This window comes from Jaculus jaculus, chromosome 5 (assembly GCF_020740685.1).
Source record: "Jaculus jaculus isolate mJacJac1 chromosome 5, mJacJac1.mat.Y.cur, whole genome shotgun sequence".
Classification (NCBI taxonomy): Eukaryota; Metazoa; Chordata; class Mammalia; order Rodentia; family Dipodidae; genus Jaculus; species Jaculus jaculus.
The window spans coordinates 128,527,739-128,545,219 of NC_059106.1; the positions used below are offsets into that span (position 1 = coordinate 128,527,739).

Below are 17,481 nucleotides of genomic sequence, written 5' to 3' on the forward strand. Positions count from 1 at the left end.
TTAAGCAGTGCTTTATATGAAGGATTACAAAGCATTTGCTGGTAGAAAGCTGGGCTGAACATCCTGGGGAATAGCCTGAGCAAAAAGGCACAGAAGCATGGAAGGCTATCCAGAATGCCAAGTCTGATAAACAAATCCAGCTTCACAGTGAAATGAGGTTTGAGAGTTACAGTCAAGCACTATTAACTCATGCTCCACCGCTTCCTCGTGTGTTCGGATCATCCTCCTAACCCAGGCTGAAGTTATCATGGCATTGACTGAAAAGTGTTCTAAGCAAGAAAGAAACTTAAAAAGTTTAGAAGGTAGAGTTTTTATCTTTTTCAAGAAAAACATAAGCTGTTTTCTAGCACTAGAAAAACATATTAAACAGAAACTGCTTTAGAATCAAACAAACCTTGGTTTGATTATCAATTTTAATACTTGATAAATATGTGATGGTGGGCAAATTATTTTCAAGTAAGTGCCTTTAACCACTGAGATATGAGCAGTCTCTCTAACCCTCCTTCATCATTTTTAATCCCAGTTTTTAGTTTTTCTATACACACATACACATACACACACACACACACGCACATATATATATTTAATGTTGGCTATAACAATTCCAGTGTAACATTATTTTGAAGATGTTAAACATCAAATATATATTCTAAGTGTTGACAACAGCATTTAGTGTATAGTAGCTGCTTATTATTTTGAATGAGCATATATACAATAATTTGAATCATTTATAGTACCTTATGGATTAAAAAAAATAAAACCTTGAGAATTTGGGATAAATCTTTGGAATGAAAAAATAATGCAAGTTACCATCTGTTGCAATTGCCTGCTCACAGCTGGGACAAACATGCTATCAGAAGCAGTTTATGGGAGGAAAAGGTTTATTTCCATTTCCAGGGAAAGCTTCATCATGGTGCAAGAAGCTGGCTCATTTCATCATGCATCCACAGGTCAGAGAAAATAACCAGAGCACAAGCTGCCTCTGAACACACCTTAAGGTTGGACTCAAGGTCTGCCTCCCCCATGACACACTTCCTCCAGCAGGGCTCCACCTCCCCAGAACATCCACTAAGCAGAAACTCAGTCACAAACACTTGAGACTATGGGGACATGACATGCAAACCACCACACCATCTTACAGCTTGAGGGGAACTGAAATAGATCCAGTTTAACGTTAGCTGTCCTCAGAGAAGCAACTAACTTCTAAGGTAAAATTCCTAAAGCACCATATATGGCTGCTTACCAGGTAAGCCAAATCTACAGCTTCGGAATCTTTATTTTTAAGTCTTGAACATATTAAGTAACATTATTTTAAGTTATACTCATTGTGATTTTTGCAAAATAACAGTTTTAGGTTCACAGCAAAATTGAAAGGAAGGCACAGAGATTTCCCCAATTGTCCCACACATGCCCAACCTTCCATAACCTTCGGAATCCTGACTGACTCCAGTTTCCTTAACAATGCACCATAGCCAGTTCTCTCAGTTGCCATCCCCTTAAATGCATGCCCCAACAGCCAAGATTCAGGAAATCACCTTAGGATAATGAATGTGCACCAGATAGTAATATCGGTTTTTCCACTCAATTGACTCAAATTAAGGAAGTCTAGTTTTTTGTGCAGAGCTGAACTAAATAATAAAAAATTTCACATAAATATTAACATTGACTTCATTATGTTCTCTCGAGGGGAACGTTGCATAATTGTGCACAGTATCCATATTAGTCTGGAAATATTGGTAATATTAAAAGCCATCAGCAGAGCAGATCACAATAATTTAACATCTGAAAAGTTTTCTGTTTGGATTGGGTTAAGTTGTATTTGAATAGTGATGATAGTATTCAGACCTTCTACCTAGCATTCAGGCTGCTAACACCCGTATGGAAGGGACAGTGCCTTCCCCAGCCACTCAGTCCTGTCCCTGATAGGTGTCCAGGGTCGCCTTCCTCAGCCCAGTGCTCCAGGTCAATATGGGAAAGTATGTGGATGAAATCCTCTTGTCTATATTTCTTGACTCCCATGTTATCCTCTCCTCTACAACTTCCACTACTTTGTGCAGCCATATCACAATAAATTCTACCTCAAGCAAGTCTTTCCAGCTAATGTCCCTCGTAACAGGCATTTCTTATTAATCACTCATGCTCCTCACGAGTTCTCAGCATAGTGTGATTATACAAAAGACTTTATAAAAATTAGCTAAAGACTTCAAAAACTATAAAATAAGTATTTTTATCACTTCCCCTTTTACATGAGCAAAAGGAAGTTAAGCAGGCCAAACAGCTCACCAGCAGTAGCAGCAGGACTCAAAACCAAGTGTCATGACTCCAATCTGTGGATCTGTCATACATAAAAATTCACAGGCTATAACAGAGGGGTCGGCTGTTTACACACAGCTAGAACCCAGCCCTGCACATAGAGCACGAACTCAGCTTTGCTGTTTTACAGACAGGGAAACGGGGCAGAGGGGCTACGATCTGCTCATTCTTGTTCTACCTCATCCAAGGTGGGGACCCTCAAGCACTGAAGCCTTGATTCTTCAGCCATGACACACACGCAGAGGTTGTGTGTTTGGGGGACATAAATAATTGCTTTTACAAGGGACAGGAAAGCTAGAGTGACAAAAGTGGAGGCTGAGCCTAGCGTGGTACAGCATTCCTGTAATCCCAGCACTTGGGAGGTTGAGGCAGGAAGATTACTGTGAGTTGGGAGCCAGCCCAGGCCACATGTCAAACTTCTCTCACAAAACCAGAACAACAGAAAAGTGAAAGGTGAGTTCTTTACCCAGTGTGGTTTGTCATTGGCTGTGCTGAGATGATGTGACGCTCCGAGGTGACCATCCGCTTGCTAAGCCTTGACTTTCCATTGGCAGCAATCCGTCAAGCTGCACAACCTCGTGGAGGATCACAACAAAGTCCAGGTTACAATCATTGTGAAGGACAAGGGTGAGTAGCACCTTCAATCCCTCTGGCTCCTCCTAGCCCAGACAGGAATCTGTCCCACTTGTCTTTATTAGTTAAGGAGAGAAAGCCTTTCTGATGAAACTGGAACCGGGACTAGGGTGAGACAAACCAGGCATCAGTCATAAAACTGAAGGAGGTAAGAATGCAAATGCTAACCGTGCATCAACCTCACGGCTGACTGCCTTGTTCAGCTTGGAATCCTGGCCGCTTGCTTGTCTCATGCTCATTCCCAGTCTGGTGGAACCACACCTACCTACCATCTGGGTTACCTCCATATCCTCTTCCCCCAGTATTTCATGTATTTAAATAGTAATAGGTGAGCCTTTCTAAGGGTCTTTTGTTTTTCTCAACTAGCCATCGCAGAGACCCTGCATCTAGCTAGGCTAGAATGGGGCTTTTGGGTGCTGGGTAGATTCTTGGGCATTGCTTAGAGGTAACCTGGGATGAGGTGACCCCAGCTCTCTGCAAGGGTAAACATTTGCAACCCAGAGCTGCAGAGGCTCTTTAGATAGTGGGCCACTGGCCTTGGGCAACCAGTCAGCAGCCCGAGGACACCTCTCCTTTGGCCAGTGAACTGGACCAGGCACCGTTCACAGAGTACTGATGAGGTATTAGATTTAAAACAGTAACATACTGATGAGCTAACCCTTTGCTGTGTCCCAGGAACCAGCACTCCAACTCTAACTCCCCACTAATCTTTAGATGTGTGGGAAGGGGCTCAAGCAGGTGAACACACAGTAGGTCTTGCACAGGGGGTGGATAAGAGTTCTTAGTTATTTTGACTCTTAAGTAAAAATAGGAAAATGGCAGCCAGCCATGAAAAATTTTGCTGTTTTGTAGGCTTGCAGGAGCTGGAATCCCGTCTCTTGGTTCCTGGAGATATTCTTATTCTCTCAGGAAAAATTGCATTGCCGTGCGATGCTATTCTGATTGATGGGAGCTGTGTGGTGAATGAAGGCATGCTTACAGGTAGGCAGTTGCCAAAGAGCATCTTCCTCCCTGTGCAACACTGGGTCAAGTGTTAGGAAATCAGACCAACATAGACTTATCTAGCTGGTACCCAACCCCATGCTAAGATAGTGAGAAATAGAGAAGGGATGGACAACCAACCTTTTCATTCAGAGAGACAGAGTACAAAAGAAAAGAATCAAGTGTCTGCAATGATAAGAATTAAGCCACAGTGGTGCAGTAAAGATGGCTCAAAGCCTGCCAGCCTGGGTTCAAGGCCATAGTGGCATTCTTTTGCATGGGCAAAAGACCTTCGCTTCCCCCCCTCCAACCACATTTGCAAATAAACTTTTCAAAATATTAAAAAAGGGCTGGAGGGATGGCCTAGTGATCAAGGTGCTTGCCTGCGAGGCCGAAGAACACAGGTTCAATTCCCACTGCCCACGTAAGCCACATGCACAAGGGAGTACATGTGTTTGTTTGCAGCAACTGAAGGCCCTGGCATGCCTATTTTTTCTCTCTCTATCTGCCTCTTTCTCTTCCTCTCCTTAAAACAAGCACAATAAATTTTTAAAAATTAAAAAATATTAAGCCACAATAAATACAAAATTAGACGAAATTTAATAGTCTATGGAGTTGCTTGGGATGTGATATAGGAGTGAGTAGAGAAAGGCTTGGGGAAGAAAATGGTGTATACCTATAATCACATCAAAACCAATTCAATTAAAAAAATTAAAAACAAGTGCCACACTGAGAAGGGACAAAGATTTTGTCCAGGCACGCACTACTCTCTTACGTACACTTGGCTTTCACTGGCAAGTCTGAGCGAACCTGACTAACAACCCTGTTCTTGTTGGATTTATATTTCCTCTTGGTCTTGCCATACAGAAAACTTAGCTACTAGTTATATGCAATTATTCCAGTTTTCGTCTGTACTTTTGAAAGTCTACTTGCAATTTTGTAATTAGTAAGGCACTATTTATAAAATTACCCTTTGCTTAAGAAAAACATCAGAAAGCATAACACAGTGCAATAAGAAACACTATTCCGCAACAAAAAATAAAAATATTTATATCTTTTGTGCTTATAGATTGTTAAGTTTTCCTATTTCAAAATGGTGTAAATATGGAGAGAGGAGAAAACACCAAACCTAAAAAATGTAAATGTAATGGAAATCCATTATCTATTCTTAAATTGTCCAACATAAACAGATTTTACATTAAAAATGGGCCTGCTTAATTTAAAGTTAAACAAAATGTTGCAAACATAACTATGTTTGCTATAATTACAAAATATCCCTTAATGTGTTGAAATCCACTGCCTTGGAATGACGGTGATGAGGATTTGCATACTGATCGTATCTTTTATCCAAAATGTTGCCATGGTACCCAGCGCACAGACCTCAAGCTAACAAACAGTGTCCTGTCACTCCCTCACGTGCAGTCACCGCCCATCCCTCAGCAGCTAGCTACATCTGCATTCAGAAGGTTTCTGTCACTGGCAACAGGGCATGGCAGTGGGACACCGGGGCAGGAAGGACAGAACGGCTTCTGCACTCTGTCGGGTCTGGACTTCTCACTGGCTAGGGAATACAGGATTTGCCTTGGTTCTCAGGAAAACTCAGAGTGACAGAGAAATTAGAATTAACCTAACATGACCTTAAGTAGCGACTGGCTTTTCCTAGCGCCCTTTTCTAGGAAAGCTCTATGCAGCCTAAGTACTGAAAAAGAAAGCCAGTTTTAGGGACAGATGCATAAAACAGAGATATGCATGTAAAGAAACAAAATATATTTCTCATTAATTTCTTCAAAAATGCCTGAGCCCCAGTGTCCTCTAAAACACGATTTCATTGACTATACAGATCCTCCCACTAGTATATGTATTGCACAAAGGAGCCTGATTGAACAATCAGCATATTAGAGACAGACTCATGAAATAAATTATCAACAAATGTGACTCAGATAACAGTTTTCCATCTGCAACATAGTACCTGACATGCAGAGAAGTTGTATTTATATGAGAAAAAAATACAACAAATACTCCTATCATCTCTATAGCAAGTTAGTTTATAAATAACATTTACATGTGATGGCATCAAAGAAATTAAGATAGAAGCTATTAAAATACTTCACATGAAGGAACGGAGCTGAACAGAGACAGGAGCTGCTCAACAAGCAAATTAAAAAATCAGAAATGAAGGAGGCATTTGCTCCCAAAGACAAAGAGCCACACGAGTGAGGAAGGTGATAGTAATGTGAGGAAAGTTAATGTCTTCAGGGCTCAGTGTTCCCCTCCATAGCGTCTGCATTGGCAGGATCTTTCTCCTCATCTCACTGGCCGTCCTACTGCCACATCCTTCCACATTGACATCCTTTCATGCACGAAGGTCAGCCTTTCTTTTTCTAAATTGCACTTCATTTTTATTTAGGGAATGGTCACAGGCATTACATCAGTTAACCATCTTCCTAATCCTTGTCTGGCCACCCCAACTCCTTCAGGACATGGGGAGAGGGATATAGGGAAACTCTTCTTGTGCTTGCTAATCTACCCTGATCTGGGAAGCCATTGAGGCCTGTCACTCTGTGAAGGAAGGCACATCCATTTGCCATTTTCTCCTAGTTTCCCCATATCTGGCGGAGCTGCAGGTCCCTTTTCTTAAGGACACATGACATATAACTCTCTTTTGGGTCCTTGCCTAGTCCTTCCAGGCAGAAATGTAGGAGAAGGAAGGCATAGTGAACACAGAGGGCTGCTCTCATCTCGAGATGATAGTTGAATTTCTGAATGACTTTCAGCACTCAGAAGCCAGTTATCATCTCTATGCTTATAGCTGGTGCCTCCTCATTCTCTATGGAGGAGAGGGTGGTATCCTCTCTGACATACCCAGTGTCCCTTCCCCCCACTCATTAAATTGCTGATTTATGTAAGACATACATGCAGGATGCATGTATGCAGTGACCTGAGGTAGACACATAGAGTTTTCCTTCAACAATCTTTCTACATTGATATCCTTCCATACAAGATATAATCGGTTTACACCTCATTTTGTTTCTTTCTTCCTTTCCTTCCTTTTTTTCTCTCAGCCTCTTCTTTTTATTTGTTTATCCATTTACATAATAAAAGTTCAGAACTGCCTACTATGTGTCCTCCTGTGTTGTGAGCTGGAGTCACCAAGCTATGTGAGAAATGGTTTCTGCTGCCAAATAATTTATACTTAAATGCAAACAAATAGGAACATAGCATTTCAAATGTTGTCACCATACAGAGGCATGTTAGTATCCTGGAGATAAGAGAGAGAATTTCCATTTGATAACAGCAAAGATCTCAAGGTCCCTGGTGCCATCTATGTAATCGCGAGTGAGCAATACAAGTGCTTCCTTGTAGCACTTCTTCCAGCCTCCATAGGCACAAACTTTGGGGGACTTCCAAGAAAGTCCAAAGTATAAGGTTTCATATTAATATGTGAACAGTGTAAATCCTGGCTAAAGTCTTCCAACTTGAGAGTCATGTCTGGAACATAATGTGTCTTTTATTAAAAAATTTTTTGTTTGTAAGCAAAGAGAGAGCAGAGTGAAGAGAGAGAGAGAATGGGTCCACCAGAGCCTCTTGCCATGCAAACAAATTCCAGATACATGTGCAATTTTATTCATTTGGCTTTATGTGAGTATTGCAGAATAGAACCTGCAGGATAGGCAGGCAGGCTTTACAAGCAAGCATCTTTAACCTGTCAGCCACCTTGCAACCTCGAGAACATCATCTTAATGTGACTTATATCTGATTGATCAATACGTGTCTGCTTCTAATTTCGTTGGGTGTGTATATGAGAAAACTGCTCACTAATACTGTGTTAGTCAAAGTATATGTTCTAGATTAATATTTTTGGTACAAAGGCAGAACACCCTTTGAAATTATCTGTAAGTATCTACCTACTAGGGGGGTTGGTTTCAAAAACAATGTGATGCAGTTATTTGGAGATCCACCAAAAGATTCTATCCCTTTTGCAAAGCCATTTAGAATTCAACTGGTAAATCTAATAGTGTTTTAAGGAAACTGTTTTAAGGAAAGTAAGGATGATGGTCGACTAAAGAAATTTCCTGAAGGATTTTAAGATGCTAATAAAAAATTTTATAGCTTCTTACACATTGTGATACAAAAAAATACCATATGAGGAAACTAGGTTTGAAAAAAAAAAACATTAATAGAGAAATCTAAGTAATTGCTTTAATTTAATTGAAACATGCATTTACCTATATATCTATCTCTATAATCTATCTATTTATCTATATATCTATATCTATCTCTATGCTATTTTGAATCCACTAGAGAAAATTAGTATCAGAGTTATAGATGTCAACGTTTCTGCCCTGTTATTACTTAGAAAGAGAGATAAGATCTAAATTTTTATAGGTATAAGCAACACAATACCATCTCAAATTAGAATTATTACACATTATTTTGCTAATTAAGCACTGAGCAAAAGACTGATAGAATTTTAAATTCATTTTAGTGCTCTTTAAATTTGGGAACCAGGAAGTGTTATTAACATTTTATTTGGTCTGTGAAATCTATCTTTTTGAACTCTGAGCTAACTTTCTTTGTACCTTACATATTCTGTCTTCCAACCACCAAAAAAAATGGAGAGGAGTGGTAGCAGCAAGAAGTGGGGAAAGGAAGGCAACACAGCACTGGAGCCTGGCTTAGCTGGAGCTTATATAGTGGACCTCGGCGAGGGCGTTGGATTTGGGCTGGGCTTTGGTTATCCAGTAAGAGAGCTTGGGATGTATTTCGTAATGACAATAGGAACAGAAAGCTTTAGGGTTTTGTGGGAGAAAATGAAATAATAAAAGGGTGAGTTTGATAAAATTCACATGGAAAATGTGTAAAACGATGATGATTATTTTCTGGCCTGGTTCTCTGGGCCAGCACTCAGCACAGCTCCCAGCATAGAATAAGCACTATCAAATATTGATTGCAATGATAGGAATATGGGCATATGAATGAATGTGTGAATGAAAAAGTGAATAGCGGGGAGTACGCATGTGCTTTATAGTTCTTTTATTGCTTGGAATAAGGATGGGTTTGATGTATGCTTGGGAGCATGGTTAAGTGAGAGTTTAGTATCTCTTTAAGTGACGACAGGAAACTGTTTAGACTGGGTCTAGAAAAGACAAGCTGAATATATCTATATATCTGAAACACCCTGAAGCCTGCCATTGTATGCACCTCAAGCATCCCTAAGACCTCATTCATGAAGACTGGCTTGGTTATGGTTATATAGTTATATAGGAATTGGCAGGCGATGGTTCTGAATAATTGAGTTTACAAAGAATTGACAAAATATAACCTTTTCTAGGAGAAAGTATACCTGTTACAAAGACACCATTGCCCCACAAGGAGAATACCATGCCCTGGAAATCGCACAGCTTGGAGGACTATCGAAAACACGTGCTCTTCTGTGGGACAGAAGTGATCCAGGTGAAGCCCTCAGGCCGAGGGCCTGTAAGAGCTGTGGTTCTGCAGACAGGTCAGTGGACCCTAGCCTTGTGAAAGCAGGTGATGCTTGGAGGTAGGGAAAGCTGGGCGAGGGGAATTTTTGCCACATTCTGTTGACAACAGTTATACTCTTTGTCTGATCCAACCCCTTGTCATTCTAAGTTGCCATTTTAGCTGAATGGTCATTGTCAAACCCTTACACATGATGAAAGACTTATACAGATGTTGAAAGTTTCCTTAAAAAAAAAAACAACTATGCTCTTGGTTTGGCTTGTGTAGGTAGGCTTGTCTTTTTCCATTCAATACTCCCTCTGAGTGATTGCCAAGACAGCAGTGTCAACCCTAACAACTATGGAAGCCTGTTCCTTTCAGAGTTGCCTGCTGGGCGGTCTATGAAACTCCTTGCTGATTACCACCACTTGGGCGCTCTATGCACACTTCATGAGCAAGCATCTAAGTGGAGAATCCTCTTCCTTCCTTGACTTTCTCTGTGGACAGCATAGATATCTAGTTCATGTCTTAAAACTACCCTCTCTCTCTGACAGAATTGGCACCACAACCTAGTGGACTGCTGACTCCTGTCCCCTATCTCATCCTGTGACTGTCATTTATGCCAGCGTTCATCACTTCATGTCTGTACCATCATAACAGAAATACTCAATTGACTGTTCTCCTTCAATGTCTGCCTTTATCTTTCTCTAACTTGCTATTAAACCAGTCACTAGAGACACATTTCCCAAGCATATTTTGGAGTGGATCATACATATACTCAGAACATTGTCATAGTTAGCTAGCCATATTCATTTCAGCTTTTCAAATGATGCTGTACAACTGGAACCTTTGGAGACCTGGTCTCAGCTCAGTGTGTTTGTACCACTTCACATGTTCAGAGACAGAAAACACACCTTGCACTTTGATGCTATTATGCTTTACTTTTGACTGCAATTTAGTTGTCGTAGCTGAACATTCTTTGAATTTAAAGTATGACTTTTCATGTTAAAACTAGCTAAGGCTGGGGCTGGAGAGATGGCTCAACAATTAAGGTACTTGCCTGCAATGCCTAACAACCTGAGTTTGATTCCTCTGTATCCATTAAACAAACAAACAAACAAACAAAAATCTAGCTAAGGAGGTTTATACCACACATTAGTCTGCTATCTAGACAGAAGCTAGTGGTTATAAGGGCATGGAAATCCTAATTACTCTGAGTTCATTGTGAAACTGTATTAAAAGAGCTTATCCCTCTGTGAGCACTTGTAAAGTACTTAGAAAGGTAGGAGAAATTGAACATCCAATTCTCCAAATGCAGGAAAGCCATGTTTGAGAAGAACAAGTATGCATCAAGTAGTAGACTAAGCATACTTTTATAATACTAACTCATCTAGAATATATCAATTACTTTAATTACAAGCATATTAATATTTATGATGTGCCACGTAGGATAACCAAATAATATTCTCCGCCTTAAAGATGGTTATGATCTATTGTGGGAAACATGTGGACTTATAGTTAAAATGTGGAGTGTTGATAGGTACCATATGGCCAAGAGATGCAATGACTCCAAAGAGTGAAATAAATTATTTTTAGTTCAAATATAGGAGTATAATTCTGAAAATATTTCTTTGATGAGGGGGCATTTTAGACCAAGCCTGACTGAATGGGGAAGGTTTAACCTAATATATGAAAGCTAGGAGGGTCGGTTAATTTGTATTTGCAAAACACAAAAGAAAAAAAGGCAAGGATCTTCTGAAACTAGTGAATAGCTAAAAGCAGTCTGACAAAATAGAAATAGATCAGATTGAAAGCTTCCTTGAATACTATGCTTGGAACTTTAAACATTCTAAGAAATGTGAGGACATGGAAGATTTTGGAGCACAAGAAAGACCTCATGATGGGAGGGTATATCAAACTCCTTGCTCAATACTGCCACATGGTGCTCTGAGCACACCTCAGAGTCAAGCATATAAATGTGTTTTTAAGAAAGTGCTTGCTTTACATCTTGCTTTTCATTATTTTCCAAAAAATATCTGATTTAAATTCTTCTTTTGGCATCTTATTTTCTCTGGTTACCACATTATTCAACTACTTGGCCCAGTTTTTCTAAACTCCATGGGTGAAAATGGAGCATTACACCATGGGAACCCCAGAAGCATGACTCCAAAGCAAGAGAAATTAAACAGGCTACATGAGCACCATTGATCTCTTCCAATGACTGCACAAGAAGGGCAGATGACCTGTTAGGTCAGAGCAACCCTGTTTCCATACTATATCTCAGAAGCCCACACACTTCAGGCTTGTGGAGAAATGTATTAAAGGACCTTAGCCATCTATGATTATCTTCATGTAGGTTATAATACAGCAAAAGGTGACTTGGTGAGATCCATCCTCTACCCTCGACCTCTAAACTTCAAACTGTACAGTGATGCCTTCAAGTTCATGGTATTCCTGGCCTGCCTTGGTGTTATAGGATTTTTCTATGCCCTAGGGGTCTACATGTACCATGAAGTAAGTACCAGGGGTAAGTCTTGTCAATCTCAGAACTTTTACAAGAGTTTGATCTATCTCCAGAGCATTAACAAGGGCTAGCTCTTGATTCCATCATTCTGGGTGTCAATGCTGTCTGAAAGAGCTTTCTTTGATGACAGAAATACTCTGTATCTAATGTGCCCACTATGGTAGTGCTTGGCAGCTCAGTGGTTGAGTGTTGGCCCAACATTTACAAAGCTCTGGGATTGATCCCTGGCATCACACACATCCATGTAATATATATGTGGTAGCACTTAGCCATATGTAGCTGAGAAAATGAATTTTCAATTTTAATTCATGTTAATTTTGTTAAATAGCTGCACATGGTTAGTGGAAATCCACTGTGTTGGATGATGAGGCTGTTATAAGTCAAACAGTTCACTGGCTTTTTCACCATTCAATTGAGAGTGAGAGGTTACTCCTGCTGTGATGTGTAATACTCAAGCTCAGGTGGCCTTACTGTAAGCACATGTTACTCAAGCCTGTTAAGGTGAGGAAGACTTAGTCAATCAGATCACAGTGCAGTCAGGACACAGTAATTTGAATGAACAAAACATAGAAATTTAGACTTGTCTTCTGGAATCAACTAGCAATTAAGAGAGAAATCTAGACAGGTACATGTTGCTAAGATTGGAGAGTATCTTGAATACCGTATATAGTTTGAACATTTCCCATGGAGTCTTAAAGTTGTCTCAGGTAATCCCCAAAATCTATCATGAGTAGTTTACTCATGTTTTCTATTTGGGGTCTGAAATGAAATTAAACATACTTTTATAGAACAGATACCAAGTGAGATCCCTACTTCCCTTTAAGCTACAGGGTCTCAGGTTTCCACTGGATGCCCTTCAGGAGTGTAGCGGCCAGTAAGGGGTTGTCATTTATCACCCAAGAGGGCCTTTCTGGTCTTGATAGTCTATTCTGCTGTGCACCATGCAAACATATTTGGATCTTAACTGAGCTTTTTAGGAAGAAAAAGGTGTCATAAGTAAAGCCTTTAAATATAGGTTCAAAGGTAGGTAAGGACCAAATTGATGGTACTAGTGAATTCTGATGTCTGTATGTAGGAAGGCAAGATTGAATTTGGGCCAGAGATGGTGCAGTCACAATAATTTCTAAGCAAGCAATATTCATACTAAAACCTAACCTCTGATTAGTCATTTCCATCTGAAATAAGGTTCCAGTCGAATGAATCCTCGGAATAGCCATGCAGAATATGTAGGACACTAGGTTCAGAATGTGAGGCACTATGCCAGTTTGCCCTGGGGTATGAGAGCATTATGGAAGCCCTGACAACAGCCTGGAGATGGTTTTCTGGACAGACTCAATATGTGGCATACACCAAGGCAGCAAGCTGAATCCCAGTCTTGGTCTTCCTATAGGTCAGAAACATTGGTGCTATTGGCTGCCTCTATCTGAATTGGCGCAGGATTAGACAGGTCTGAATGACCAGGGTCAAAGCTCCTCTTCAGAGAAAGCACGGTTGTAAGGAATAGGAATGTAATGCATCTGGAGTTAACACAGTCTTGCTGCACTGGGAGCTAAGGAACTTTGGTATCAACTTCCCTGTGGCACGTGGAATAGCACACAGAGGTCCTGGTAGTCTTGGTTCCAGTTTTATCAAGTAACCATCCTTCTGGCTGTGCACTGAGCATTTCCTCTGCTCTAGACCCCTTGTCTCCAGAGAATCGAGAAGGATTAAAAAGGCAAATGAGGGCTGGAGGAATGGCTAAGTGGTTAAGGTACTTGCCTGCAAAGCTGAAGGATCCAGATTTGATTCCTCAGGACCCACATGAGCCAGATGCACAAGATGGCACATTTGTCTGGAGTTCTTTTGCAGTAGTTGGAGGCCCTAGCATGTCCATTCTCTCTCTCCCCGCTCTCTTTTAGCCTCTCTCTCTCTCTCTCAAAACAATAAATAAAAAATTTTAAAGGAAAATGAGGCATGGCTGTTATGCACAGGGCATTTGTAGGCCAGTGGGAAGAGATATTTACAAACCAACTGCCTGGGCTGGAGGGGTAGTTTAGTGGTTAAGGCACTTGCCTGCAAAGCCAAAGGATGCAGGTTTGATTTCCGAGGACCCCTGTAAACAAGGTGGCACATGTATCTGGAGTTCATTTGTAGTGGCTGGAGGCCTGAAGCACCAATTCTCTCTCTCTCTCTCTCAAATAAATAACTAAACAGTGAACAGGTAAGTAAGTGCCAGGGTGAAATGCTATAACCTATGATCTGCCCTGTGCTCTGGGAGCTTAGAGGGGCCATGAAAGCATGATGAACAGAGAAGGGACAGGTACTTGTGTGGAAGGAATATTACACAGAGAGAAACAGTCAGGAAAGGGTAGAGGCTTGGGAACAGGGGCCAAGAGATCTCTCAACTGCACCAAGAGTGACTCGCCAGGACTACTTGGAGCTGAAGTCCCTAGGGCTCTCATGGGTTTTAGTAGTCAACTGGTAGGTGGGTGTCAGTCTGCTCTGCATGGTGCTAACCTGTGTGCATGCTTGTTCCCTCCCCAGGTCCCTCCAAGAGACACTGCGACCATGGCCTTGATCCTCCTCACGGTCACGGTCCCTCCTGTGCTACCAGCTGCCCTGACCATAGGCATGGTGTATGCCCAGAGGAGGCTGAAGAAGAAGAAGATCTTCTGTATCTCCCCACAGAGAATCAACATGTGTGGGCAGATCAACCTCGTGTGCTTCGACAAAGTGAGTGGCACGCTGTCTAGGTTGAGGGTTCTGATGCTGCACGGCAGAGCGGGGAAGGGCCTCTTGTAGTTCACCCACCCTACAAAGAAGAAACCGAGGCCAGGGGAAGTCTCATTCTGGGCTAGTGTGTGGTCACATTCCAGAAACCGACTTTGTTGACACTGTAGGCAGCAATTTAGCCACCACATGCGTTCCCCACCCCCATGCGCACACCCGTGAAATTTAGTATATTTCATGCCCATTTTGTATTTTAAAACAATCTTTTGCTCTAATAACTTTTGTTTCAGGCAAAAATATAAAGAAGTCATGTTCTGGAAGTACTTTGTCTAGACCTTAGGTGAAAAACTCCTTTCTCCTCAGCTGTGTCTGTGAGGAAAGGACATGGACAGTAGCCAGTGCCAACACTCTTACCCTCTACCCTCAGCAGTCAGGGAAGGGTGTTCTTGTGCTGAGGGGTGTGGATGGCTGGCAGAGGAAGGCTGTGTGCCATATGGGGAGGATGGCTATGACTGGACAGGCCCCGTCTCATACACACACCCTGCCCCGGGGTCCTAGGGGAGTTCAGCGTTAGCTTGCTGATGCTTAGATCCCTCTCTCAGTTTCAGGCAGGCTGACTTCAGGGCTGTCAGGCTGGTCCTTCCCCCTCTTAAGTTCATTTGCATTTGAGGACTTGATCAACACTGGCCATTTTTCATTGCACCCCATCGGCAGCCAATGGAGTGCATAGTGCTGGTATAGAGCGTCATGAAAGGTCATTCTAATGTCAAAGAAGCCTGCAGTCTAGCTGAGGATGGAGGGAAAATGGGAGCAAAGACTGCCATGGTCACGTATGTGATGGAGGAATGAGCACAGCGTCAGGGTGTGCTCGTTTAATGGATGGGGCGAGGATGGAGGGCCATCTCTGAGCTGTAGCATCATCTGTTTAAAAGAATGTCCCAGACTCATAGGTCGACAGTTCAGGGCACAGGGACGTGAGCGGCATGCAATGTGTGGGGACAGCAGACCACGGGGCTAGAAGGTGGGTTGTTTAGAGAAACGCTGAAGGGCTGACACAGCAAGCTAAATAGGAGGGTCATGTCTGGAAGGGGACTGTAAGCCCTTACAGGTTTTATAATGACTACTAACATTTTTACAGGTGTTTTTATTTATTCCATTGAAGGAAGATTTTTAAATGTTTTTAAATAAAGAGAGAAAGAAAGAGAAAGAGAGAGAGGGAATGGGCATGCTAGGGCCTCTAGCTAGTACAAAGGAATTCCAGATGCATGTGCCACTTTGTGCATCTGCCTTTACTTGGGTACTGGGGAATCAAATGTTGGTCCATATGTTTTGTAGGCAAGCACCTTAGCCACTGAGCCATCTCTCTAGCTGGTCCCTGGAGGGAATTTTATGAGAAGGTGCATTAGTTCCTTCTTTTGTTATTGTGACCAAGAGAAGCAACGTAGGGAGGAGAGATTCATTTTGGTTCGTGGTCCAAGGGATACATTCTACCATGGCAGGGGAGGCATGGTACAGTTCATGGCAGTGGGAATGTGTCTGGCAAGAAGCGTACAGCTGGGCTGGAACTGGGTCCAGACTATAACTGCCAAGACTTGGCCCTCATGGCCTGTGTCAGCCAGCTAGGCCCTTCACCCTGCAGGTTCCACAGCCTTCCAAACCAGTGCAGTGCCTGGGGAGTAAGTATTAGAACACATGAGGAGCCGGAGTATTTCACACGCAAACCACTACCGAATGGAGATGGGAGCTTGGAGGAGCCCCTGGGGACCATTCATAGCCCGAGCCCGAGACAACGAGGGCCAGTCTGGAGAGTTGATGGCAGGCTGCGGCAGCGGCTTCCGAAGGCCTGACCTCGATGGCCTCCAGGCGAAAGCGGCACATCTTTTACATCACCTCACTTCTGTTTTTCTTCCCTTTTCCTTTGACAAAGAAAGTCTTCAGTTGCCATCAGTGAGCGATCAGGAGAGCTTATTTTTGCTTCATAGTATGATTATAACTCCTTAGCAGATTTCTGATAGGGATTCCTGCTACAAAACCCAACAGCCTCATCAGTGTCTACAATGTAGGAGAGAGCTCTTTGTAAAATTATGTTCACTAGATATATTCATCTGTTTTGAAGATTAATTTTTTTTTTTTCTGAAAGCTGTTCATTTTCTTTCCTGCATGAAACTTTTCCTTTGAACTCTCATGCTGTCATTTGCAAGACCAAAAGAGGCTCTTGGGCCTCCTTGGCCAAACACTATACAGCATGGTGGCTCTTGACTGGGAGCTGGCAAAGTGAGAAATCTAACCCTGAGTTGGAGATACGTTTCTATGTCATGATCTGAGATCCAAAGCCAAAATTCTAATTATCTCCAAGTTCTTATTCTAGATTTACATTATAAAGCTCTGTCACCATGATATCATAATAAAAACTCCACAATTTCCATCCAGCATCCTTTCAATTTAGATTTCCATCACTGGCCTTCTAAGTTTACTTGTTCCCATATATATTTCTCTTTGTATAAAATGTTTTAGTTCTCTAAGATACTTTTTATTCAGTTCAGCCAAGCTTAGGCTTGTCTTTATGCTAAGAGATTTTTTCTATTTTCTTCCCTTTAGAACTTCAAGCATAATTTAGTTTTCTTTCTATATATATATACATATATATGCATTTTTATTGTATAAGGTCATTTTCCTGTAGAGAAATAACATGGTCTCATTTCTGTTTCCCTGCATTATCACCTCTATTTTCATGTCCAAAACACTGATGTTTAAAACACAATCTTCTCAGAAGGAAAACATTTCAGTTGGAATCAAGCTGCTAACTCTTTTTGAAATGGAACAACCCAAGGGGAGCTGGACTATAAACATACAGGTTG

The 17,481-nt window shown here is 41.7% G+C and overlaps 1 protein-coding gene across 1 annotated transcript in view; it reads left to right on the plus strand.

Annotated features, from left to right (window-relative positions):
* Atp13a5 (ATPase 13A5) overlaps nt 1–17,481 on the plus strand; it is a 124,631-nt gene that overhangs the window by 41,104 nt on the left and 66,046 nt on the right. Inside the window, exons 8-12 of the mRNA XM_004654259.3 lie at nt 2,868–2,940; nt 3,799–3,927; nt 9,260–9,430; nt 11,747–11,904; nt 14,438–14,626. Of these exons, the coding sequence (XP_004654316.2) occupies nt 2,868–2,940; nt 3,799–3,927; nt 9,260–9,430; nt 11,747–11,904; nt 14,438–14,626 (720 nt within the window). The remainder of the gene's footprint in view (nt 1–2,867; nt 2,941–3,798; nt 3,928–9,259; nt 9,431–11,746; nt 11,905–14,437; nt 14,627–17,481) is intronic.